This window comes from Microcaecilia unicolor, chromosome 4 (assembly GCF_901765095.1).
Source record: "Microcaecilia unicolor chromosome 4, aMicUni1.1, whole genome shotgun sequence".
NCBI lineage: Eukaryota > Metazoa > Chordata > Amphibia > Gymnophiona > Siphonopidae > Microcaecilia > Microcaecilia unicolor.
In genome coordinates, this window is record NC_044034.1 from 251,327,149 (window position 1) to 251,351,082 (window position 23,934).

Here is a 23,934-nt window from a genome sequence, read left to right on the forward strand (position 1 = left end):
GATATTAGATAATTACTAGTAAAGAAGGCCTGTTTCTCAGAGCAATGAAACGGGCGCTAGCTTGTTTTGGTGGGGGGGGGGGGGGGGGGGGGTGACTCACGGAGACCAGGAGCATGGCCATCCAAATGGATTTCTTCTGTCAGTGCTGTTCATGTTGTCGGTGCTGCAGTGTAAGTGAGCGGTTATGTGTTCATTGCTGCTTGCGCTCCGTTTTGTCCAGTGTCAGTGCTCCGCCCTCGTCGTCGTCATGTAGTGACGCGAGGGCGGGGCACACACTGATGGGGAAAGCGGCTATCTCGTCGCTTCAACTTCCGGTGGGGAAAGCTGATCTCGACGCTTCAACTTCCGGTGGTGGCTTTATTTAGAATGTTGGGGTTGTGAATTATATAGATAGATATTAGTAATGGGCTACAGTGAAATTGGGGGAGAGGCACTGGGGTTGGAAGCTTAACATTACCTCTGCTTTTCTTCGATCCATAATGGATCCTGTTGGAAGAAAATCTCACCTAAACTTTAAACAGTTCTATTCTCTTTGGTGTGAAATATAAATCAGAAAGTGTCATCTTAATTGTATGGTCTGCTTGCAAATTGATCTAACTAAAAATATTGTTCATACAGCTGCATTAACCTAGCTTGCTCTGCTTTTCATTTAACACTATTGTAGATGTTTTTTCCAACTTACAGCCTAATGTGGTTGCAAAAGTAGTTCTATGCTTCCATTTGCTGATCTAGTAACACCTTCAATAATTAGAAAAGTGATAAGGAGGCTATGAATTGTAGTTGACTATAGGGTGTATGATAGTTAAAGCAGCTTTTCAGATGAGAGAATTCTAATGCAGTTTCTTCTATGTTGTACTAGATACTGGGTGTCTAACATGTAACTTGCAGGCCAAATGCAGCCTGCCTTACCTTGGGGTACAGTCTGAGAATTCTGGCTCTCCATTTCTGCCTCTTGGTAGGTTCTGAGGCAGATGACTGTACAAACAGTCATGCATAAAGCTGCATTAGTTCCTTCAGCATCAGGCAGAGCAGAGGGACAGGTTTACATGTCTTATGCTAAGTACCATGAGATGCAGCTGCATAAGCAGAATTGCGTGCAACTTGCTTTCCCTGTAGTATCAAGTGGAATAGAGAGACAGGCCCAGACATGAATTACAAACATAACATTAGGACCAAAGAGAAACAGAGTCATGCAGTGTGGCTTAATTCAGTGGCAGATGCTGCAACATTGACAGTATGGCCATTTGCTATCTGCACACAGCATAGAAAAGCTGGATTCATTCACCAAAGATGGAGTACCTTCAGTGACAGGAAGTAAAAGCTCTAACTTATCCAAGTCAAGTGAGAAGGTTGGTGTGTGAGCTTCCATTGTATTATTCATCAGGAGAATTTTTGCTGTGAAGTTTGGAAGTGGAATTCATTGCACAATGTGATGGAAAAAGCGATCAAGGCTGTGGATTTTCTTAATGCTAGTTTCCTTAAGCATTGCTGGTTTATAGCATATTTAGAAGAAGTTGAAGCAGAGTGTGGGGATTTAGATTATTTTTGAGTAGTCAGATGATGGTTGTGGAAATTTGAAAGGATTTACTGAGCAGCTTTCTCAGATGTACTTTGTGGCATTATAAGTACATTAATATTGCCACACTGGGACAGGCCAGCTTCATCGCACGTGCCCTAGTCCTAGTATTTTTGGAAAGAGTAAACAAAGATTCATGTCTACCCATTCCACTTATTATTTTATAGACCTCTTATTATATCTCCCCCTCAATCGTCTTTTCTCCAAGCTGAAGTGTCCTAGATTCTTCAGCCTTTCCTCATAGGGTAGTTGTCCCATACCCTTTATCATTTTCGTTGCCCTTCTCTGTACCTTTTCTAATTCACTTTATCTTTTTCTGAGATGCGGTGACCAGAATTGCACACAATATTCAAGGTGCAGTCGCACCATGGAGTGATACAAAGGCATTATAACATCCTTATTTTTGTTTTCCATTCCTTTCCTAATAATACCTAACATTCTATTTGCTTTCTTTGCCGCCACAGCACACTGAGCAGAGGGTTTCAGTGTATCATCAATGACGACGCCTAGATCCCTTTCTTGGTCGGTGACTCCCTAATGTGGAACCTTGCATTAAGTAGCTATAGTTTGGGTTCCTCTTTCCCACATGCATCATTTTGCACTTGCTCACATTAAACGTCATTTGCCATTTATTTGCCCAGTCTCGTAAGGTCCTCTTGTAATTTTTCGCAATCCTCTTGCGATTTAACAACTTTGAATAACTTTGTGTCGTCAGCAAATTTAATTACCTCTGTCAAAACCCCCAGTGGCTCAGAAGATTGTACTTTCTTACTGATTTGACAAGACTCATGAACACGAATTTAAGACTTCAGGAAGAAAACCAAGAGCGTTGCTGATTGATTTATTTATAAAATGTCTGGCCCATATTATTTAAAAATCAAAGTGGGTTACAACCAACATATAAAATCAATCATAAAGCACGTAAAACAATTATAAAAGTAAATAAAATTTAAAACCGCACACAAAATGTTTCCCTAATACTTCTGTGCAAAACATAGTACCAGATTAAAAGTGCTACTTACTGTCCCATCATCTGTAGTAAAGAGTACAGTTGAAAAACCAGTCTACATAAAAGAGCCCTGCAGTGCTTTTGGAAAGTATGTCTTTCAGCATGACAGGCAAAGAATTCCATTATCTATGCATCAAACAAGAACACCTCTTTATGAGTCTTAGCCAACCATGCATAGTGATGTAAGGAACATCTAAATTACCATCATTGTTAATGGAAAATTAAAAAGTCATGGGATAGGAGGCAGTGGCCTTCCGTGGCTTAGGAATTTTTATTGGATAGAAAACAGAAAGTAGGGTTAAATGACCATTTTTCTCAATGGAGGAGGGTGAATAGTAGAGTGCTGCAGGGATCTATACTGGGATCAGTGCTATTTAACATATTTATAAATGATTTCGAAAATGGAATGAGTGAGGTTATTAAATTTGCAGATAAGACACAAAACTATTTAAAGTTGTCAAAAACACAATCAGATTGTGAAAAATTGCAGGAAGACTTTAGGAAACCAGAAGACTGGGGCATTCAAATGGCAGATTATTTAATGTGGACAAATGAAAGTGATGCACATTGGGAAGAAAAATCTGAATTGTAGTTATTTGATGCTAGGATCCACTTTGAGTCAGCACTCAAGAAAAGATCTAGGTGTCATTGTAGACAATACGCTGAAATCTTCTGCCCAGTGTGAGACAGCGGCCAAAAAAGCAAACCATGCTAGGAATATTTGGGAAAGGGATGCAAAATAAGACCAAGAATATTATAATGCCTCTGTATCTCTCCATGGTGCAACCTCACCTTGCTTTCAGTTCTGGTCTCGTTTCTAAAAAAGATATAGCAAAATTAGAAAAGGTTCAAAGAAGAGCAACCAAAATGATAAAGAGGGTGAAACTTCTCCCATATGAGGAAAGACTAAAGAGGTTAGGGCTCTTCAGCTTCGACAAGAGATGGCTGAGTGGGGATATGATTGAGGTCTATAACTACCTGAGTGTTGTAGAACCAGTAGAAGTGAATCGATTATCACTCTTTCAAAAAGTATAAAGACCATCGGACACTCAGTGAAATTACATGGAAATACTTTTAAAACAAAAAGAGGAAATATTTTTTTCACTCAAAGAATACTTAAGCAGTGGAACTTGCTGCCAGAAGATGTGGTAACTGCGGTTAGCATATCTGGGTTTAAAAAATATTTGGACAACTTCCTGGAGGAAAAGTCCATAGTCTGCTGTTCAGACAGACATGGGGGAAGCCAATGCTTGCCTCGGGATTGGTAGCATGGAATGTTGCTATTAATTGGGTTTCTGCCAGGTACTTGTGACCTGGATTGGCCACTTTGGAAGCAGAATACTGGGCTAGATGGACAATTGGTCTGACGCAGTATGGCTAATCTTATGCAGTAATGAATAAACTATCCATTTTGAAAGCTTCAGCATTCACAGTGCTATGTGGATTACTCTTTATCCAGTTTACTTATGATGCTTATGAAACAGCTTCTAGAACAGTAGCAGTTGCTGCTGTTGCCCATAGAACATATTGGCTCTGTGCTTCTGGTCTCAAGATCTCATGAAGACAAAACGCCAGTTAAAAAGTTACTCTCATTCTTGGCCCAGGCATTTTAGTGAAGCTTAAGACATAGAAACAGAGAAAAATGAAGACAAAGACCATATGGCTTAACCAGTCTGCCCAGCCATGCCATCTACTCTCCTTTTCATGCCCTTAGCGATCCTATGCATTTATCCCAAGCTTTCTTGAATTCAGATACAGTCTTCATCTCCACAACCACCGGGAGGCCGCTCCATGAATCCACCACCCTTTCCATGAAGAAGTATTTCCTCGGGTTACTTCCAAGTCTATCCTCTTAATCCTTCATCCTATTCCCCCTCATTCCAGAGCTTCCTTTCAGTTGAAAGAGACTTGCCTCCTGTGCATTTATTTAAGTCTTTATCATATCTCCTCTTTCTTCCAAAGTATACATATTCAGATCTTTAAGTCTATCCCCATCTGCTTTATGATGACTTACCGTTTTATGAGCCACCCTCTGGAATAAGGCAACTTCTGTATGTCCCCTTTGAAATACTAGGACAGGCACCTCTAAAATACCTAACTTGGAAGACACTATTCCTAATTGCAATAAATTCTGCACATAGAATAAATGAAATTTAAGTTCTTGTGTATCGTCCTTTGTGTACTCCAGTTCTTTCCTAACCAAGTGATGCTGCACACCCATCTCAAATTCTTGTCGGTTGTTTTGGAGTTCCTGCTCAATCAAAACATCATTCTAAGACACTGTAAGCTCTAGACGGCATACATAGCAAGCTATTCTATCTCCATTTTTGTTTAACCCTAACAGTCTTGGTTCACCTGTCAGCAAATACACAATCTCAGATTGGATTTCAGAATGTATTGTCTTGCTTTAACATTTTACACTTTGTCTCCAGGTTAGATGAGAATACTTCAACTCAAAGAAAAAGCCGCATCTGTGGCCAGTCTGCATGCAACTTCAGTTTAGAACATGTGCAGAGCAGCAATGTGATCCTCAGTCCACACTTTCACAAAACACTACTGCTTAGACAATCAAGAATTGTTGTTGCATTCAGAAAATCAGTCCACCAAAACCTCTTCAATTAAGCAACCATTCCAACCCTCCTGATTTCTCATTTCTTGGGTTGCAAATATAGGTGTAATTTATATCAACCCTCAACTTTTGAATAGTTGTCATTTGACTGCATTTTACTGTATTCTTACTGGAGAAATTGGTGTTGCTTTACCATAACAGGGGTTCTCTGTAGATAGCAGGGAAATGCAGCCACACTTTCCTTTCCTCCCAGCTCCACTAATTTACTGTATACCTATAGCCATGATATGGACATTGCAGACATGGCAGGGAAAGGGGGTGAATCTTTCAAAGTAAACAAGCTTGTTTGTCATCTACGCAGCTGCCATCATCGGGAGATATCACTTCTCTTCATGGTTCCATTTCTCTGCAGTGTGTGGAGTATCCCATTACAGGTAACCAACTCTGTTTAGATCAAGGCACAATTTGGAACCCCCATCACTGGTTTGAATAGATCAAAGACTGCTGACAAGAAATTTAATGGAGTTGGCACTTTTGTATTGTGCTTCATTTTGAAAAGCAGAGATTGTCTGTTTCCCTAAGAGAGCAGTGTCAGGATTGACATAATTCCAGGTTGTTGAATTCTATAGTTGTGTACTTGTAATAACCATGAATAAATTAATATGGAAGAAATAGTATGTTTTGTAAACTTTTAGGGCACTAAACTGAGTGATTGATACAAGAACATATTTTTTATTATAGGTGTGGCTTATAGTAATTGAGATGCTCTTTGAGATCTTTTTATGTGCGTAATATCTCTTATCTGCCTACCAGTTTGGACGTCAGAAACGTAGGAATGGAGAGTATGTTTCTGACGTTAAGGTGGTAGACCATTTGGCATCTAGTGATCTTCGTATGGTATGGTTCAATATTAAAACAGAAGAGACGGCTCATTCGAGATTGAAGGTCCTGGATTTCAAAGGAACTAACTTTGTTGAGATGGGGGAATTTCTCAAGGAACAGTTAGCAGGATGAGAACAGCTGAAGGATGTAGAACAGCAATGGACAAGACTGAAAGGAGCTATATTAAAGGCAACTAACCTTTACGTTAAAAAAATTACATAAAAGTAAGAGGAAAAGAGTTACTGTATGCATTACCAGTTTTGCTCATGGTATCTCTGCTGCATAGGAGCCTAGTAGTCTGTGTTGCACATTTCTGTCTGTCCTAGATATGAATAGAATCTATTGAGAGATGAGGAGCTTCCTGTTTCTCCAACAATCAACAAGTTAAGAAGTGACAAAATGGTGCATTTACCATTTCCTCTCCCTTCATTTGCAAAACTCATCTGTCTGTTTACAGACTGAGGGTGAAAAGACATGATAAAATGTGTCTTAGTAGGGTGGCAGAGACTATATCACGTGTATATGTCCTTGGTAGGTATAGATGGAGCCTCCCCAATAGACATTGAAATTTCATAAATAAAAATTTTTTCTAAAAATGGAATAATCTTATCAATGGGGTGGAGCTGGGGTGGGGCTAGGGTGGGGCCCCACCAAATTGGTCTGCACAGGGCCCCGCACTTGCTAAGACTGGCCCTGCCCCTTCCTTTCTGAATACGCTACCAGAGCCCTTATATAAAACCTTGTCACCTCTCGCTTGGATTATTGCAATTTGCTTCTCACTGGTCTTCCACTCAGCCATCTCTCTCCTCTCCAGTGTGTCCAAAATTCTGCAGCACAACTTATTTTCCGCCAAAATTGTTATATCCACACTAGCCCACTTCTCAAGTCACTTCACTGGCTCCCTGTCCGCTTCCGCATACAGTTCAAACTTCTCTTACTGACCTTTAAATGCATCCATTCTGCAGCCTCCAATTATCTCTGTACTCTCATCTCTCCCTATATTCCTTCCCGTGAACTCCACTCACTGGACAAATCTCTCTTGTCGTCCCCCTTCTCCTCCACTGCTAACTCCAGACTTTGTTCCTTTTCCCTCGCGGCACCTTATGCCTGGAATAGACTTCCTGAGCCTGTACATCTAGCTCCATCTCTACCTGTTTTAAAATCTATGCTGAAAACCCACCTTTTCACCACTGCTTTTGGCTCCTAGCCACTACTCAGTTGCCCTCCCCTTGTTCCTTCTCACCCAGTACTTCCCTCGCCCTTAATTGTCTTGTCTGTCTGTATTTTTAGATTGTAAGCTCTATTGAGCAGGGACTGTCTGTGTCAGTTGTTCAGCGCTGCGTGCGTCTGGTAGCGCTATACAAATGCTAATAATAATAATAATAATAATTCTCCGAGGACAAGCAGGCTGCTTGTTCTCACTGATGGGTGACGTCCACGGCAGCCCCTCCAATCGGAATCTTCACTAGCAAAAGCCTTTGCTAGCCCTCGCGCGCCGATGCGCACCGCACATGCGCGGCCGTCTTCCCGCCCGAAACCGGCTCGTGCCGGCCAGTCTTCTTTTGTCCGCGCTCGGTACAGTCGTGTTTCGCCATTCGTGCCCCGGAAAGTTGACCTCGCGCGTCGTTTTCGACTCGTTTCTTCTGAGAAAGTGTGAAAGTGTTTCGGGAAGGCCTTTTTCCGTTTTTTCCTTTCCCGTATTTCGAGCTTTTCGCCCCGGTAAGTTTTCTTTCGTCGTCAGGGTAGGCCTTAGTTAGGCCTCGGTCGAAATTTTCTTCTCCCTATTTTTGTGGTGCCAATTTTCGCCATTTCGAGTTTTGATCTCGCCGGCGTGATTTTTCTGCCCATGACATCGAAGCCTTCCAGCGGCTTCAAGAAGTGCACCCAGTGCGCCCGGGTAATCTCGCTCACTGACAGGCACGCGTCGTGTCTTCAGTGTCTGGGGGATGGGCACCGCCCTCAGGCCTGTAGTCTGTGTTCCCTTTTGCAAAAGCGGACTCAGGTAGCGAGGTTAGCCCAGTGGAACATTTTGTTCTCGGGCTCTTCGTCGGCATCGGCACCGGGGGTATCGAGTGCATCGACGTCTTCATCGTCCAGACCTTCATCCTCGGCTGCCAGTGCATCGAGTGTATCGAGGCATCGACCCTCTGCATCGGCGCTGAGACATCGGACGACTGTATCGACGTCGGTGGTACCGGGACCTCGTCTGCTGATGTCGTCGGACGGTGGTGCTTCGTCTGGAGTGCAGGTGAGGGCTGTCCATTCCCCTGCTGGTGGCGGTGAGCCTTCGGGTGGGTCTCCCCCTACCCTGAGGGCTCCTGCGGTACAGCCCCCCCGAGACCAACCTTCTTCGGCCTCGGCCCCGAGGAAGAGACGGCTGGATTCTACGTCCTCCTCGTCGGTGCCGGGAAGCTCCGGTGACGTGCTTCGTTCCAAAAAATCGAAGAAGCATCGTCACCAGTCCCCTTCCTGTGTCGGCACCGAGAGCTCTGGGTCGCCGAGGGACTCGGCACCCAGCAGGCATCGGCACCGAGAGGACCGCTCACCCTCTGTCCAAGAGGTGTCGATGCGCTCCACTCTGGACAGCCCGGAACAGCCTCCACGCCCGGAATAGAATCTAACATCGACGCCTGCATCGACCTCCATGCCTTTTTCTGCAGCCGCTCTGAACGAGAGCCTCCGGGCCGTTCTCCCAGAGATCCTGGGAGAGCTGTTGCGCCCTACCCCTCCGGTACCGGCGGTGCTTGCGCCACTGGTACCGTCGAGCGTGGCGCCGGCTGGTCCATCGCCTGGGGTGAGGTCTCCGGCGTCAGTGCCGCGTGCGGTACCGACTACGGTCGCCTCCCAGGAAGGCTCCCCGACTATGTTGGCGGAGGGAGCTTCGCCGGTGCGGGCGAGGGAGTCTACCTCTCGACGCCCCCACCGTGGCCGTGGTTCCACGGAGTCGAGCCGGGCACGGTTGCAGACACAGGTTCGTGAACTTGTGTCTGACACCGAGGGTGAGGCCTCGTGGGAAGACGAAGGAGACATCAGATATTTCTCTGACGAGGAGTCTGAGGGTCTTCCTTCTGATCCCACTCCCTCTCCTGAAAGACAGCTTTCTCCTCCCGAGAGTCTGTCTTTCGCTTCCTTTGTCTGGGAGATGTCTACGGCCATCTCCTTCCCGGTGGTTGTGGAGGACGAGCCCAGGGCTGAAATGTTTGAGCTCCTGGACTATCCTTCTCCACCTAAGGAAGCGTCCACAGTACCCATGCATCATGTCCTAAAAAAGACATTGCTGGCGAACTGGACCAAGCCTTTAACTAACCCCCACATTCCCAAGAAGATTGAGTCCCAGTACCGGATCCATGGGGACCCAGAGCTGATGCGCAGTCAGTTGCCTCACGACTCTGGAGTTGTGGATTTGGCCCTAAAGAAGGCCAAGAGTTCTAGGGAGCATGCTTCGGCGCCCCCGGGCAAGGACTCTAGAACCTTGGACTCCTTTGGGAGGAAGGCCTACCATTCTTCTATGCTCGTGGCCAAAATTCAGTCTTACCAGCTCTACACGAGCATACACATGCGGAACAATGTGCGGCAGTTGGCGGGCTTGGTGGATGCGCTCCCCCCTGAGCAAGCCTAGCCATTTCAGGAGGTGGTCAGGCAGCTGAAGGCGTGCAGAAAATTCCTGGCCAGAGGGGTGTATGACACCTTTGATGTTGCGTCCAGGGCCGCTGCTCAAGGTGTGGTGATGCGCAGACTCTCATGGCTGTGTGCCTCCGACCTGGAGAATAGAATCCAGCAGCGGATTGCGGACTCGCCTTGCCGTGCGGATAACATTTTTGGAGAAAAAGTCGAGCAGGTGGTAGAGCAGCTCCACCAGCGGGACACCGCATTCAACAAGTTCTCCTGCCGGCAGCCTTCAGCCTCTACCTCTACAGGTAGAAGATTTTTTTGGGGAAGGAAGACTGTTCCCTACTCTTCTGGCAAGCGTAGGTACAATCCTCCTCGACAGCCTGCGGCCCAGGCTAAGCCCCAGCGCGCTCGCTCTCGTCAGCAGCGTGCGCCTCAGCAAGGCCCCTCGGCTCCCCAGCAAAAGCAAGGGACGAGCTTTTGACTGGCTCCAGCAGAGCATAGCCGACATCCAAGTGTCAGCGCCGGGCGACCTGCCAGTCGGAGGGAGGTTGAAAGCTTTTCACCAAAGGTGGCCTCTCATAACCTCCGATCAGTGGGTTCTCCAAATAGTCCGGCAAGGATACACCCTCAATTTGGCCTCAAAACCTCCAAATTGTCCACCGGGAGCTCAGTCTTACAGCTTCCAGCACAAGCAGGTACTTGCAGAGGAACTCTCCGCCCTTCTCAGCGCCAATGCGGTCGAGCCCGTGCCATCCGGGCAAGAAGGGCTGGGATTCTATTCCAGGTACTTCCTTGTGGAAAAGAAAACAGGGGGGATGCGTCCCATCCTAGACCTAAGGGCCCTGAACAAACATCTGGTCAAAGAAAAGTTCAGGATGCTTTCCCTGGGCACCCTTCTTCCCATGATTCAGGAAAACGATTGGCTATGCTCTCTGGACTTGAAGGACGCCTACACTCACATCCCGATACTGCCAGCTCACAGACAGTATCTGCGATTTCAGCTGGGCACACGTCACTTCCAGTACTGTGTGCTACCCTTTGGGCTCGCCTCTGCGCCCAGGGTGTTCACGAAGTGCTTGGCTGTAGTAGCAGCGGCACTTCGCAGGCTGGGGGTGCACGTGTTCCCATATCTTGACGATTGGCTGGTGAAGAACACATCCGAGGCAGGAGCCCTGCAGTCCATGCAGATGACTATTCGCCTCCTGGAGCTACTGGGGTTTGTGATAAATTATCCAAAGTCCCATCTTCTCCCAGTGCAGAAACTCGAATTCATAGGAGCCCTGCTGGATTCTCGGACGGCTCGCGCCTATCTCCCAGAGGCGAGAGCCAACAACTTGTTGTCCCTCGTCTCGCGGGTGCGAGCGGCACAGCAGATCACAGCTCGGCAGATGTTGAGATTGCTGGGCCACATGGCCTCCACAGTCCATGTGACTCCCATGGCCCGCCTTCACATGAGATCTGCTCAATGGACCCTAGCTTCCCAGTGGTTTCAGGCTGCTGGGGATCTAGAAGACGTGATCCACCTGTCCACGAGTTTTCTCAAATCCCTGTATTGGTGGACGATTTGGTCCAATTTGACTCTGGGACGTCCTTTCCAAATTCCTCAGCCACAAAAAGTGCTGACCACGGATGCGTCTCTCCTGGGATGGGGAGCTCATGTCGATGGGCTTCACACCCAAGGAAGCTGGTCCCTCCAGGAACGCGATCTGCAGATCAATCTTCTGGATTTGCGAGCGATCTGGAACGCTCTGAAGGCTTTCAGAGATCGGCTGTCCCACCAAATTATCCAAATTCAGACAGACAACCAGGTTGCCATGTACTACGTCAACAAGCAGGGGGGCACCGGATCTCGCCCCCTGTGTCAGGAAGCCGTCAGAATGTGGCTCTGGACTCGCCGTCACAGCATGGTGCTCCAAGCCACATATCTGGCAGGCGTAAACAACAGTCTGGCCGACAGGTTGAGCAGGATTATGCAACCTCACGAGTGGTCGCTCAATTCCCGTGTAGTGCGACAGATCTTCCAGGTGTGGGGCACCCCCTTGGTAGACCTCTTCGCATCTCGAGCCAACCACAAAGTCCCTCAGTTCTGTTCCAGGCTTCAGGCCCACGGCAGACTGGCATCGGATGCCTTCCTCCTGGATTGGGGGGAGGGTCTGCTGTATGCTTATCCTCCCATACCTCTGGTGGGGAAGACTTTGTTGAAACTCAAGCAAGACCGAGGCACCATGATTCTGATTGCTCCTTTTTGGCCGCGTCAGATCTGGTTCCCTCTTCTTCTGGAGTTGTCCTCCGAAGAACCGTGATTGGAGTGTTTTCCGACCCTCATCACACAGGACGAAGGGGCGCTTCTGCATCCCAACCTCCGGTCCCTGGCTCTCACGGCCTGGATGTTGAGAGCGTAGACTTTGCCTCTTTGGGTCTATCAGAGGGTGTCTCCCGCATCTTGCTTGCTTCCAGGAAAGATTCCACTAAGAGGAGTTACTTCTTTCTGTGGAGGAAGTTTGCCGTCTGGTGTGACAGCAAGGCCCTAGATCCTCGCTCTTGTCCTACACAGACCCTGCTTGAATACCTTCTGCACTTGTCTGAGTCTGGTCTCAAGACCAACTCCGTAAGGGTTCACCTTAGTGCAATCAGTGCATACCATTACCGTGTGGAAGGTAAGCCGATCTCAGGACAGCCTTTAGTTGTTCGCTTCATGAGAGGTTTGCTTTTGTCAAAGCCCCCTGTCAAGCCTCCTACAGTGTCATGGGATCTCAATGTCGTTCTCACCCAGCTGATGAAACCTCCTTTTGAGCCACTGAATTCCTGCCATCTGAAGTACTTGACCTGGAAGGTCATTTTCTTGGTGGCAGTTACTTCAGCTCGTAGAGTCAGTGAGCTTCAGGCCCTGGTAGCCCAGGCCCCTTACACCAAATTTCATCATAACAGAGTAGTCCTCCGCACTCACCCTAAGTTTCTGCCAAAGGTTGTGTCGGAGTTCCATCTGAACCAGTCAATTGTCTTGCCAACATTCTTTCCCCGTCCTCATTCCTGCCCTGCTGAACGTCAGCTGCACACATTGGACTGCAAGAGAGCATTGGCCTTCTATCTGGAGCGGACACAGCCCAACAGACAGTCCGCCCAATTGTTTGTTTCTTTTCATCCCAACAGGAGGGGAGTGGCTGTAGGAAAACGCACCATATCCAATTGGCTAACAGATTGCATTTCCTTCACTTACGCCCAGGCTGGGCTGGCTCTTGAGGGTCATGTCACGGCTCATAATGTTAGAGCCATGGCAGCGTCGGTAGCCCACTTGAAGTCAGCCACTATTGAAGAGATTTGCAAAGCTGCGACGTGGTCATCTGTTCACACATTCACATCTCATTACTGCCTGCAGCAGGATACCCGACGCGACAGTCGGTTCGGGCAGTCAGTGCTTCAGAATCTGTTCGGGGTTTAGAATCCAACTCCACCCCCCTAGGCCCATGTTTGTTCTGTTCCAGGCTGCACTCTCAGTTAGTTGGTAAATTTTTTAGGTCAATCTCAGTTATGTCCTCGCCGTTGCGAGGCCCAATTGACCATGGTTGTTGTTTTGAGTGAGCCTGGGGGCTAGGGATACCCCATCAGTGAGAACAAGCAGCCTGCTTGTCCTCGGAGAAAGCGAATGCTACATACCTGTAGAAGGTATTCTCCGAGGACAGCAGGCTGATTGTTCTCACAAACCCGCCCGCCTCCCCTTTGGAGTTGTGTCTTCCCTAGTCTTTGTCTTGCTACATATGAGACTGGCCGGCACGAGCCGGTTTCGGGCGGGAAGACGGCCGCGTATGCGCTAGCAAAGGCTTTTGCTAGTGAAGATTCCGATTGGAGGGGCTGCCGTGGACGTCACCCATCAGTGAGAACAATCAGCCTGCTGTCCTCGGAGAATACCTTCTACAGGTATGTAGCATTCGCTCTAAGGTTTAATCCCAAAAAATGCAGGGTCATGCACTTGGGTGACAAGAATCCGAGGGAACGGTACAGTATAGGGGGTGAAGTGCTTCAGTGTACGTAGGAAGAGCGGGACTTGGGGGTGATTGTGTCTGATGACCTTAAAGCTTCCAAACAGGTAGATAAAGCGACGGTCAAAGCTAGAAGGATGATTGGTGCATAAAGAGAGGTATGACCAGCAGGAAAAAGGAGGTGATAGTGCTGTTGTATAAGTCTCTGGTGAGGCCACATTTGGAGTACTGCATGCAGTTCTGGAGACCGCACCTACGGAAAGATATAAACAGGATGGAGTCTGTTCAGAGGGCGGCTACGTAATTAGTAAGTGATCTTGAATGCAAAAATTATAGGGACAGGCTTATGAACCTCATCATGTATACACTGGAAAAGAGGAGGGAGAGAGGAGACATGATAGAAACGTTTAAATATCTCAAGGGCATTTATGTTCAGGAAGAGAGCCTTTTTCAAATGAAAGAGAGCTCTGGAATGAGGGGGCATATGACAAAGTTAAGAGGGAATAGGCTTAGGAGTAATCTAAGGAAGTACTATTTCACAGAAAGGGTGGTGGAGGCGTCGAATGGCCTCCCGGTGGAGGTGGTGGCATCTAGGACTGTTCCATAATTTAAAAAGGCATGGGATAAGCATGTGGGATCGCTTAGGAACAGGAAGAATTAGGGGTTACAGAGGATGGGCAGACTGGATGGGTCATATGGCCTTTATCTGCCGTCATGTTTCTATGTTTCTATTAATAAATGCTTCCAATTTTGCTATACTTTTTCTTGCATGAGAGCATTGTCATTTCATTTTACAGTATATATCACAGTATCTAAAAAAATATGGTTAGGAACATTGTTCTATGAAGTCTGTAAAACTACATTTAGGGATTGCAGTATGTATTAGAGTTGCTCATGCATATAGATTTTAAATTAGCTATTTAAAGAGAAGAGAGAAAATTGTTCTGGTTGAATGTCTTAATTACCTTTAAATAAAATGTTTAATTGACCGCACTCCATATGAGAGAATCATTTCATAATCTTCATAGTTGACGGTCTTTGTGAAGCTTTGTTTAGAGATTCTTGCACACTTGTTTCCCTGTATGAGTTTTTTATGCAGGCTATTAGGAAAGGAATGGAGAATAAAACAGAGAATATCATAATGCCTCTATATTTCTCCATGGTGATTGCATCTAGTCACTGCATCTTAAAAATGATGTAGCGGAACTGGAAAAGGTATGGAGAGGCAACCAAAATGATTAAAGGGATAGAATGACTCTCGTACGAGAAAAGGTTAGGGTTCTTCAGCTTGAAGAGATGTCTGAGGGGAGATACAAAAAAGGTCTATAAAATCCTGAATGGAATGGGATATGTTAACGCAAATTATTTACTGTTTCAGAAAGTGTAAAGAATAAGGAACACTCCATGAGGTTATACAGTAGCACATTTAAAATTAGAAAATATTTTTTTCACTCAGCATATCGTTAAGCTGTGAAACTCATTGCCATAGCAACTGGGTTTAAGAACATTTTGGACAAATTCCTGAAGGAAAAGTCCATAAGCTGTTAAGGTTGACCTGGGGAAAGCCACTGCTGATCTTCGATGTTAAGTTGCATTGAGTCTTGCTACTTTCTGGGACTCTGGCAGGTTGTTGTAAGATGGTGTTGGCACTGTTGGAAATAGAATACTGGGCTAGATGGGCCCTTGTTTTGACCCAGTACAGCAGCTCATTTTCTTATTAGTTTTAGGTTATTGTAAAATAGATTCACCGAGGACAAGCAGGCTGCTTGTTCTCACATGTGGGTCGACGTCCGTGTCGGCCCAGGAGTTGGCATTTTGCAAGCAAAATATATAAAAAAAAGTTTTGCCAGAGTCTTCTGACGTGCGTGCGTGGACCGATTTCCCACCCGCCACGTGAATGCGTTCCTCAGTTTTCTTTTCTTCGTGTTTTCTGCGCTCCTCTCAGGCCTGGGAAAGAGTCTTCGACAGTTTTTTGGCTTTTTGTCTTATTTTTCTTTATTTTATTTTCATTTTGTTTTCAATTCTACAGTTAAAAAAAAAAAGATTCCTGTAGTTTTCTTTACTCTTGTCCACCTTTTAAAGTTTCCTTTGTTTTCGAGCCGGCCACGCGGTCAGGTTGTTCCCTTATTTTTATGCCCTTTTTTCTTTTAACAGGCACAATCATGTCTTTTGATTTCACCAAAGCTGTTTTTCCTTCCATGTCATGGAAGACACCCAGCGGCTTCAAACATTGTACTCGGTGCAACCGGACCATCTCAGGCACCGATACCCATGCCTGGTGTATTCAGTGCCGTGGGCCTGACCATAGCCCAACCACTTCTAGTCTGTGTCTTCGTATGAAGAAACAGACCCAAGCGTCTCGAGAAGCCCAACGAGAAAAGCTTTTTGGGGCTCGGTCTGGTCCTTCGACATCGGTATCGAGGTCGGTGGCGTCGACTTCGAGGGAAGCATCAATGTCGGGAGCAGAGGTAATGACTGCTGAAAGACCTATTCGCGATGGGAGCAGTGATGCGTCGAGTGGGTTTCCACCTGCCTCAAGGCCTCCTGCTATGCAGGCCCCCCGGGACCGACCTTCGTCAGACCCGGCCCCTAGGAGGTGTGAGGATTCCACATCCTCGGTACCGAGGAGTCTCGATGACGTACGTTGAGCGAAGGCGAAGAAGCACCGTCATCGTTCTCCTTCGACACACAGTGCCGGGAGCTCCGGGGCATCGAGGGAATCGGCACCCAAGAAGCATCGGTGCCGAGAGGATCACTCCCCCTCTATTCAGGAGGTGCTGATGTGTCGGTCTTCTGGCAGCCTGGTACCTGCTCCCGAGCCTCGACAGATTCTGCCACCGGCTCCTTTACCGACCCTGCAGCCTTTCCCGACGGCGGCTTTCGATGAGCGCATCAGGGCCCTGCTTCCAGAACTTCTGGAAGGATTGCTGCGCCAGTCTGCTTCGGTGTTGGGGGTGCTTGCGCCTTCCGTAACGTTTGCTGCAGCAGCATCTGGCCCTTCGCCTGTGGTGAGGTCCCCGACCTCAGTGCCGTCTGCCACCCAGGTCGGCTCCCCTTCGACGTCGGTGGAGGAAGCTTCACTGGAGTCCAGGTGGGCGTCGACTTCTCGGCATCGCCATCGAGGACGTCGTTCCTCGGCGTCGAGGCAGGCTCAGTTTCGGACTGCTCTGAGGGATGTCTTGTCCAATACTGAAGATGAGCATTCGTGGGAGGAAGAGGAAGATCCCAGGTACTTTCCTTCTGACGAGTCCTTTAGGATTCCCTCTGAACCTTTCCCTCCACCAGAAAGGAGACTTTCTCCACTGGAGAGTCTATCCTTTACCTCCTTTTTCCGGGAAATGGCTGTGGCTATTCCCATCCATATGGAGGTTAAGGATGAGCCCCCAGGGCTGATATGCTTGAGGTGCTGAATTATCCTTCTCCGCCTAGAGAAGCTACAACGGCTCCTTTGCATAATGTACTGAAGGAAGTCCTTATGCGAAAGTGGTCGTTCCCTCTGTCTAATCCCGTGATCCCGAAAAAAAATGAATCCCAATATCGGATCCACGGTAAGCCTGGATTGATGAGGTCTCAGCTACCTCTCAATTCCATGGTGGTGGACTCCGCCCTCAAAAGAGCCAAGAGTACTAGGGACTATGCCTCGGCGCCCCAGGTAGAGAATCTAGAATCTTGGACTCTTTTGGGAGGAAGATGTATCAACCCGCTATGCTCGCTGCCAAGATCCAAACATACCAGCTCTTCACGAGCGTCCAGTTGTGGAACTGTGTGAGGCAACTGTCGAGCTTGGTTGATGGCCTCCCTCCGGAGCAGGCCGAGCCTTTTGGCCAGGTGGTCAGGCAGCAGAAGGCGTGTCGTAAATTCCTGGCCAGGGGTATGTTCGACACTTTTGATGTAGTATCCAGGATTGCTGCCCAAGGTATAGTGATGCGCAAATTCTCATGGCTGCGTCTCTCTGACCTGGATCATTCGGTCCAGCAGCAGATGGCGGATGTTCCTTGCCGGGGAGGTAACCTTTTTGGTGATAAAGTAGAGGATCTAGTTGAGCAGCTCAAGAAGCACAATGATGCTGTGGATTCTCTCTCCCGCCGGGCGTCTTCTGCTATTACCTCCTCATCTAGGAGGTTTTTTGGAGGGTGGAAGAGTGCTCCCTATTCCTATTCTAGGCGTAGGTGCACTCCTGCTTCTCGGCAGCCTGCCCAGGCTCAGTCCCAGCACGCTCATTCTCGTCAACAGCGTGCGCCTAAGGCCACTGCGGCTCCCCAGCAAAAGCAAGGGACGGGCTTTTGACTGGCTCCAGTTCAGCATAGCCTCAGTAAACGTGTCCATACGACGACTTGCCGGTTGGGGGGAGGTTAATGTTTTTTTCACCAAAGGTAGTCTCTTATAACCTCTGACCGGTGGGTTCTTCAGACTGTCCGGTTAGGATACACCCTCAATCTGGAATCCAAGTCTCCAAATTGCCCACTGGGAGCTCAGTCCTACAGCTCCCAGCACAAGCAGGTACTTGTAGAGGAACTGTCCGCCCTTCTACATGCCCAAGCGGTCGAACCCGTTCCACCAGGGGAAGAAGGGCTGGGATTCTATTCCAGGTACTTCCTAGTGCAAAGGAAAACGGGGGGGGGGGGGGGGGGGGGGGGGGGGGGGGGGTGCATCCCATCCTAGACCTAAGGGCCCTGAACAAATTTCTTTTTCGAGAAAAGTTCAGGATGGTTGCCCTGGGCACCCTTCTTCCTATGATTCAGGAAAACGATTGGCTATGCTCTCTGGACTTAAAGGATGCTTACACACACATTTCGATACTTCCAGCTCACAAGAAGTATCTTCGATTTCAGCTGGGAACACAACACTTTCAGTACTGTGTACTGCCTTTTGGCCTGGCGTCTGCGCCAGAGTGTTTACAAAATGCTTTTCTGTAGTCACAGCGTCGCTACACAGGCTGGGAGTGCATATGTTTCCTTATCTCGACGATTGGTTGGTGAAAAGCACCTCCAAGGAAGGTGCTCTGGAGTCCATGCGAATGACTATTCGGGTGCTGGAGCTACTGGGGTTCGACAGTAATTATCCCAAGTCCCATATCACCCCAGTCCAAAAACTGGAATTCATTGGAGCTCTGCTGGACACTCAGACAGCTCGAGCTTATCGTCCCGAGGCAAGAGCAGACAACCTTCTGTCCATGGTTCGAGCGTCTCAGTAGGTTACGGCTTGGCAGATGTTGAGACGTCTGGGGCACATGGTCTTCCACATTTCATATAACGCCCATGGCACGCTTACATATGAGATCTGCTCAATGGACCCTTGCTTCCCAGTGGTTTCAAACTGCGGGGGATCTAGAGGATGTAATCCAACTATCCATCGAATTTCAAAATTCTCTTCAGTTGTGGACGATTCGATCCAATTTGACCATGGGGTGACCATTCCAAGTTCCTCAGCCATGAAAAGTGCTGACGACAGATGCATCTCTCCTGGGATGGGGGGCTTATGTAGATGGGCTCCACACTCAGGGAGCCTGGTCCTTTCAGGAAAGAGGTCTGCAGATTAACCTCCTGGAATTAAGAGCGATCTGGAACGCTCTAAAGGCTTTCAGAGATTGGCTGTCCAACCGAGTAATCTTAATTCAGACAGACACAATCAGGTTGTCATGTTTTACACCAACAAGCAGGGGGGCATTGGATCTCGCCCTCTGTGTCAGGAAGCCGTCCAGATGTGGCTTTGGGCTCGCCATCACGGCATGTTTCTCCAAGCCATTTATCTGGCAGGAGTAAACAACTATCTGGCCGACGGGTTGAGCAGGATAATGCAACCTCACGAGTGGTCACTGAACATGGGCGTAGTCTGCAGGATCTTCTGAGCATGGGGCACCCCCTCGGTGGATCTTTTTGCCACTCAGATCAATCACAAAGTCCCTCAGTTCTGTTCCAGGCTTCAAGCCCACGATAGACTAACATCAGACGCCTTTCTCCTGCACTGGGGGACAGGCCTTCAGTATGCGTATCCTCCCATATCTCTAGTAGGGAAGACTGCTGAAACTCAAGCAAGACTGCGGAACCATGATCCTGATTGCACCTTTCTGGCCGCGTCAGATTTGGTTCCCTCTTCTTCTGGAGTTGTCCTCCGAAGAACTGTGGAGATTGGAGTGTTTTCCCTCATCACTCAGAACGAGGGGTCGCTTCTACATCCCAGCCTCCAGTCTCTGGCTCTCATAGCCTGGATGTTGAGAGCTTAGAATTTGCCTCCTTGGGTCTTTCAGAGAATGTCTCCCGAGTCTTGCTTGCTTCCAGAAAAGATTCCACGAAGAGGTGTTACTTTTTCAAATGGAGGAGGTTTGCCGTCTGGTGTGACAGCAAGGTCCTAGAACCTCTTTCTTCTTCTACACAGACCCTGCTTGAATACCTTCTACACGTGTCAGAGTCTGGTCTCAAGACCAGCTCCGTAAGAGTTCACCTTAGTGTGATTAGTGCTTATCATTGCCGTGTAGAGGGTAAGCCTATCTCTGGACAGCCTTTAGTTGTTTGCTTCATGAGAGGTTTGCTTTTGTCAAAGCCCCCTTTCAAACCTCGACCAGTGTCATGGGATCTCAATGTCGTTCTCACCCAGCTGATGAAAGCTTCTTTTGAGCCACTGAATTCCTGCCATCTGAAGTACTTGACCTGGAAGGTCATTTTCTTGATGGCTGTTACTTCAGCTTGTAGGGTCAGTGAGCTTCAGGCCTTAGTAGTACATGCACCTTATATCAAATTTCATCACAACAGAGTAGTCCTCCACACACACCCTAAGTTCCTGCCAAAGGTGGTGTCTGAGTTCCATGTGAACCAGCCAATAGTCTTGCCAACATTCTTTCCCCATCCTCATACCCGCCCTGGCGAAAGCAGTTTGCACACCTTGGACTGCAAGAGAGCATTGGCTTTTTACGTGGAGTGGACAAAGCCCTTTAGACAGGAAGTTGAAACAAAGTAGGCGGGACTCACAGAGAGAAGCTCTGACTCTGGCAGGCTGTCTTTATAGCTTCACTGGCTGGCAGGCAGTGGAGAAGGAGGAGGGCTGGGGGAAGAAGAATTGCTGGACATGGATGGGAGGGGAGGGCAGGGGAGAGAGAATCACTGGACAGAGGATCACTGGACATGGATGGGAGAGGAGGGCAGGGGAGAGAGGAGAATTGATGGGAGGGAGGGCAGGGAAGAGAGAATTGCTGGACATGGCTGGGAAGGAGGGCAGGGAAGAGAGAATTGCTGGCCATGGCTGGGAGGGGAGGGCAGGGAAGAGAGAATTGCTGGCAATGGAGGGGAGGGCAGGGGAGAGAGGAGACATGCTGGACATGGATGGGAGGCAAGGGCAGGGAAGAGAGAATTGCTGGACATGGATGAGAGGGGAGGACAGGGGAGAGAGGAGAATCGCTGGACATGGAGAGGAGGGCAGGGGGGAGAGGAGAATTGCTGGACATGAATGGGAGGGGAAGGCAGGGAAGAGAGAATTGCTGGACATAGGTGGGAGGGGAGGACAGAGAGGAGAATCACAGGATATGGGTGGGATGGGAGGGCAGGGAAGAGAGGAGACATGCTGGACATGGGTGGGAGGGGAGGGCCGGGAAGAGAGAATTGCTGGACATGGATGGGAAGGGAGGACAGGGGAGATAGGAGAATCGCTGGACATGGAGGGGAGGGCAGGGGAGAGAGGAGAATCACTGGACATGGAGGACAGAGGAGACATACTGGGCATGGGTGGGAGGGGAGGTCAGGGAAGAGAGATTCGCTGGACATGGATGGAAGGGGAGGGCAGGGGAGAGAGGAGAATCGTTGGATATGGATGAGAGGGGAGGGGAGGGAAGGGGAGAGAGGAGAATTGCTGGACATGGATGGCAGAGGAGGACGGGACAGAGGAGAATCGCTGGACATGGGAGGGGAGGGCAGGGGAGAGAGGAGACATGCTGGACATGGATGGAGGGGAGGGAAGACAGGAAGGAGATGCTCATGGAGGGGAGGGCAGGGGAGAGAGGAGAAATGCTGGAAATGAATGGAGAGGAGAGCAAGAGATAGAGGCGAAATGCTGGACTTAATGGAGGAGAGGGGAGAGAGAATTATTGCTTTATATGAGTACAGGGGAGGGAAGAGAGAGGAGAAGTGCTGGACATGGATGGAGGGGAGGAGAGAGGAGAAGTGCTGGACATGGATGGAGGGGTGGAAAGAAAAAAGAAGATGCACATGGATGGAGATGAGTGAAAGGAAAGAGAGGAGAAAAACTGCACTTGGATGGAGAAAATAGTCAAAAGCTGGATCCACGTTATACCTCCTCCAGTCAATTCCATGGAGGAGGACCCAGCTTTTACTTTATGGATGTAGGGCAAGAAATTAAGAAGAAAGGAGGAAAGTAAAGAAATAAATGGTGAGCAAGCCCTGGAAATGGAGTTAAGAGAACAGATAGAGAGCAGCAGAATCAGAGACTGGGACCAATAAGGATAGAAAAATAGTCACCAGCCAACAAAGGTAGAAAATAAAATCATATTATTTTCATTTTAGTGTTTGGAATATGTCCAATTTGAGAATTTACATCTGCTGTCTTATTTTGCACTGGGAATACTGGAGCTGTAACAGCTTACAGAAATTATTTATAATGAAAAAAATGTACTAGTATAATATTTTCAATGATGTCTGTTTATATGCGCCATGGCTGGTATAAGGGGTGTGGCTATCATAGGTGTGGAGCCATATGTGGTGACCCTGCCCATAATGAGTACCGGCACCTTTTTTTTTTTTCTACAAATAAAGCACTGAGCATACTCATCTGGTATTCTTGCCCATCTTCAGATAGGGTGCAGTATTTTGTGTTGTGAATGGGATCTTCCTGTGTACTGAAAATTTATTTGTGTTTTTTTAAGATTGATCGGTTATATGATTGGAAGAAGAGCCCAGATACAGATATCGTTGCTACCTTGAAGAAGCAAAAGAAGAACACAAAAGATGAATTTGAGGAGCGCACGAAAGCGATTATAGTAGAATTTGCACAGCAGGTACCTAATTTTGCTGATTATTCTTTTAATATTAGGGAGTGGGAGTGGGACATGAATTAAGACATTACTTGTATCCTGACTAAAATCTTACTAGAGGTGAAATAGTTTTTAGCTTCCAACAGAATGGTATTTAAAATAAATAAACAAATTGTCCTTTCACACAGGCTCAAGGACAGTTTTAGCCCAGTATCCATATTTAATATTGTAGTACAGATATTTAGTAACTGTATAGAAAACTGAGTTCTCCAAAGCTATTTATTACATTGTTGTACCAGAAATATCTTCACATGACCTATGAGGTCTCAAACGTATGTATGGCATTGCCCTTATAGGATTGAGGTTAGTCCAAAAACAGTTCTGTCTTTCATGTTGTGTAGGAAAATGACAAATAACATTTATTTGTAACTGTTTCCACATGAAAGGGTAACCGTGGTGACAAGGCAATTATATACCTATTTATTTTCTGGTTGCCTTGGGGGGGAGGGGGGGTCTTTTACTAAGCCACAGTAGCATTTTTAGCTTGCATTAGAAATTAGCTGGCAGTAAACGCTGAGACGCCCATAGAAATATAATGGACGTCTCGGAGTTTGCTGCCAGCTGATTTCTACTGCGAGCTAAAAATGCTACCGTGGCTTAGTAAAAGACCTCCTTAGTATACTAAGAGGTGTATTTTCAAAGCACTTCGACTTACAAAGTTCCATAGTACTTATTGAACTTTGTAAGTCTAAGCGCTTTGAAAATGAGCCCCTAACTTTCTTCACCTCCTCACATTTTTCTCTCATTTTAAGAAGGTTTTCAGCTTATGTAGTAATGTGCCTGTGATGTCTATACATACATTATAAAATTAACTGAAATGTTAGCTCTCGGATGCTATTTTTGTAACATAACCAAACTGAGGCTGTAGCACCCCAGGGTGCTGCAGTGAACTCGGGGTACCGTGGCATATTTTCTTCACCTCCCTCCCACAGACCTGCTAAGACTACCGCTTTGGTGGGTCATCTTCCATGCTTCTGCAAAAGTGGGAAATTCTCCTGTTGAGACACAGTGCCACCACCGCATTGCCGCCGCTGCTTCTTCAATGATCAGTGGCAGCAAAACAGAAGGCAAGCATGGAGCCGCAGCCTTCAGGCATGCGCTGTTAGCTCTGCCGGTCCTGTTCCCCTGCTGATGCCAACTTCCCGTTCTAGGGAGAAGACTGGCAGAGCCAACAGTGCATGCCTGAAAAGGCTGCAGCCCTGCGCTTGCTGTTTGTTGTTTTGCTGGGCTGCTGCTGCTCATCGGAAGAAGCAACAGTGGCTAGGAAACAAG

General features: G+C 47.6%; 1 protein-coding gene across 1 annotated transcript in view; it reads left to right on the plus strand.

Annotated features, from left to right (window-relative positions):
- Nucleotides 1-23,934, plus strand: part of EIF5B (eukaryotic translation initiation factor 5B) — a 197,499-nt gene that overhangs the window by 115,728 nt on the left and 57,837 nt on the right. The window contains exon 15 of the mRNA XM_030201415.1: nt 22,495-22,626. Within this exon, the coding sequence (XP_030057275.1) occupies nt 22,495-22,626 (132 nt within the window). The remainder of the gene's footprint in view (nt 1-22,494; nt 22,627-23,934) is intronic.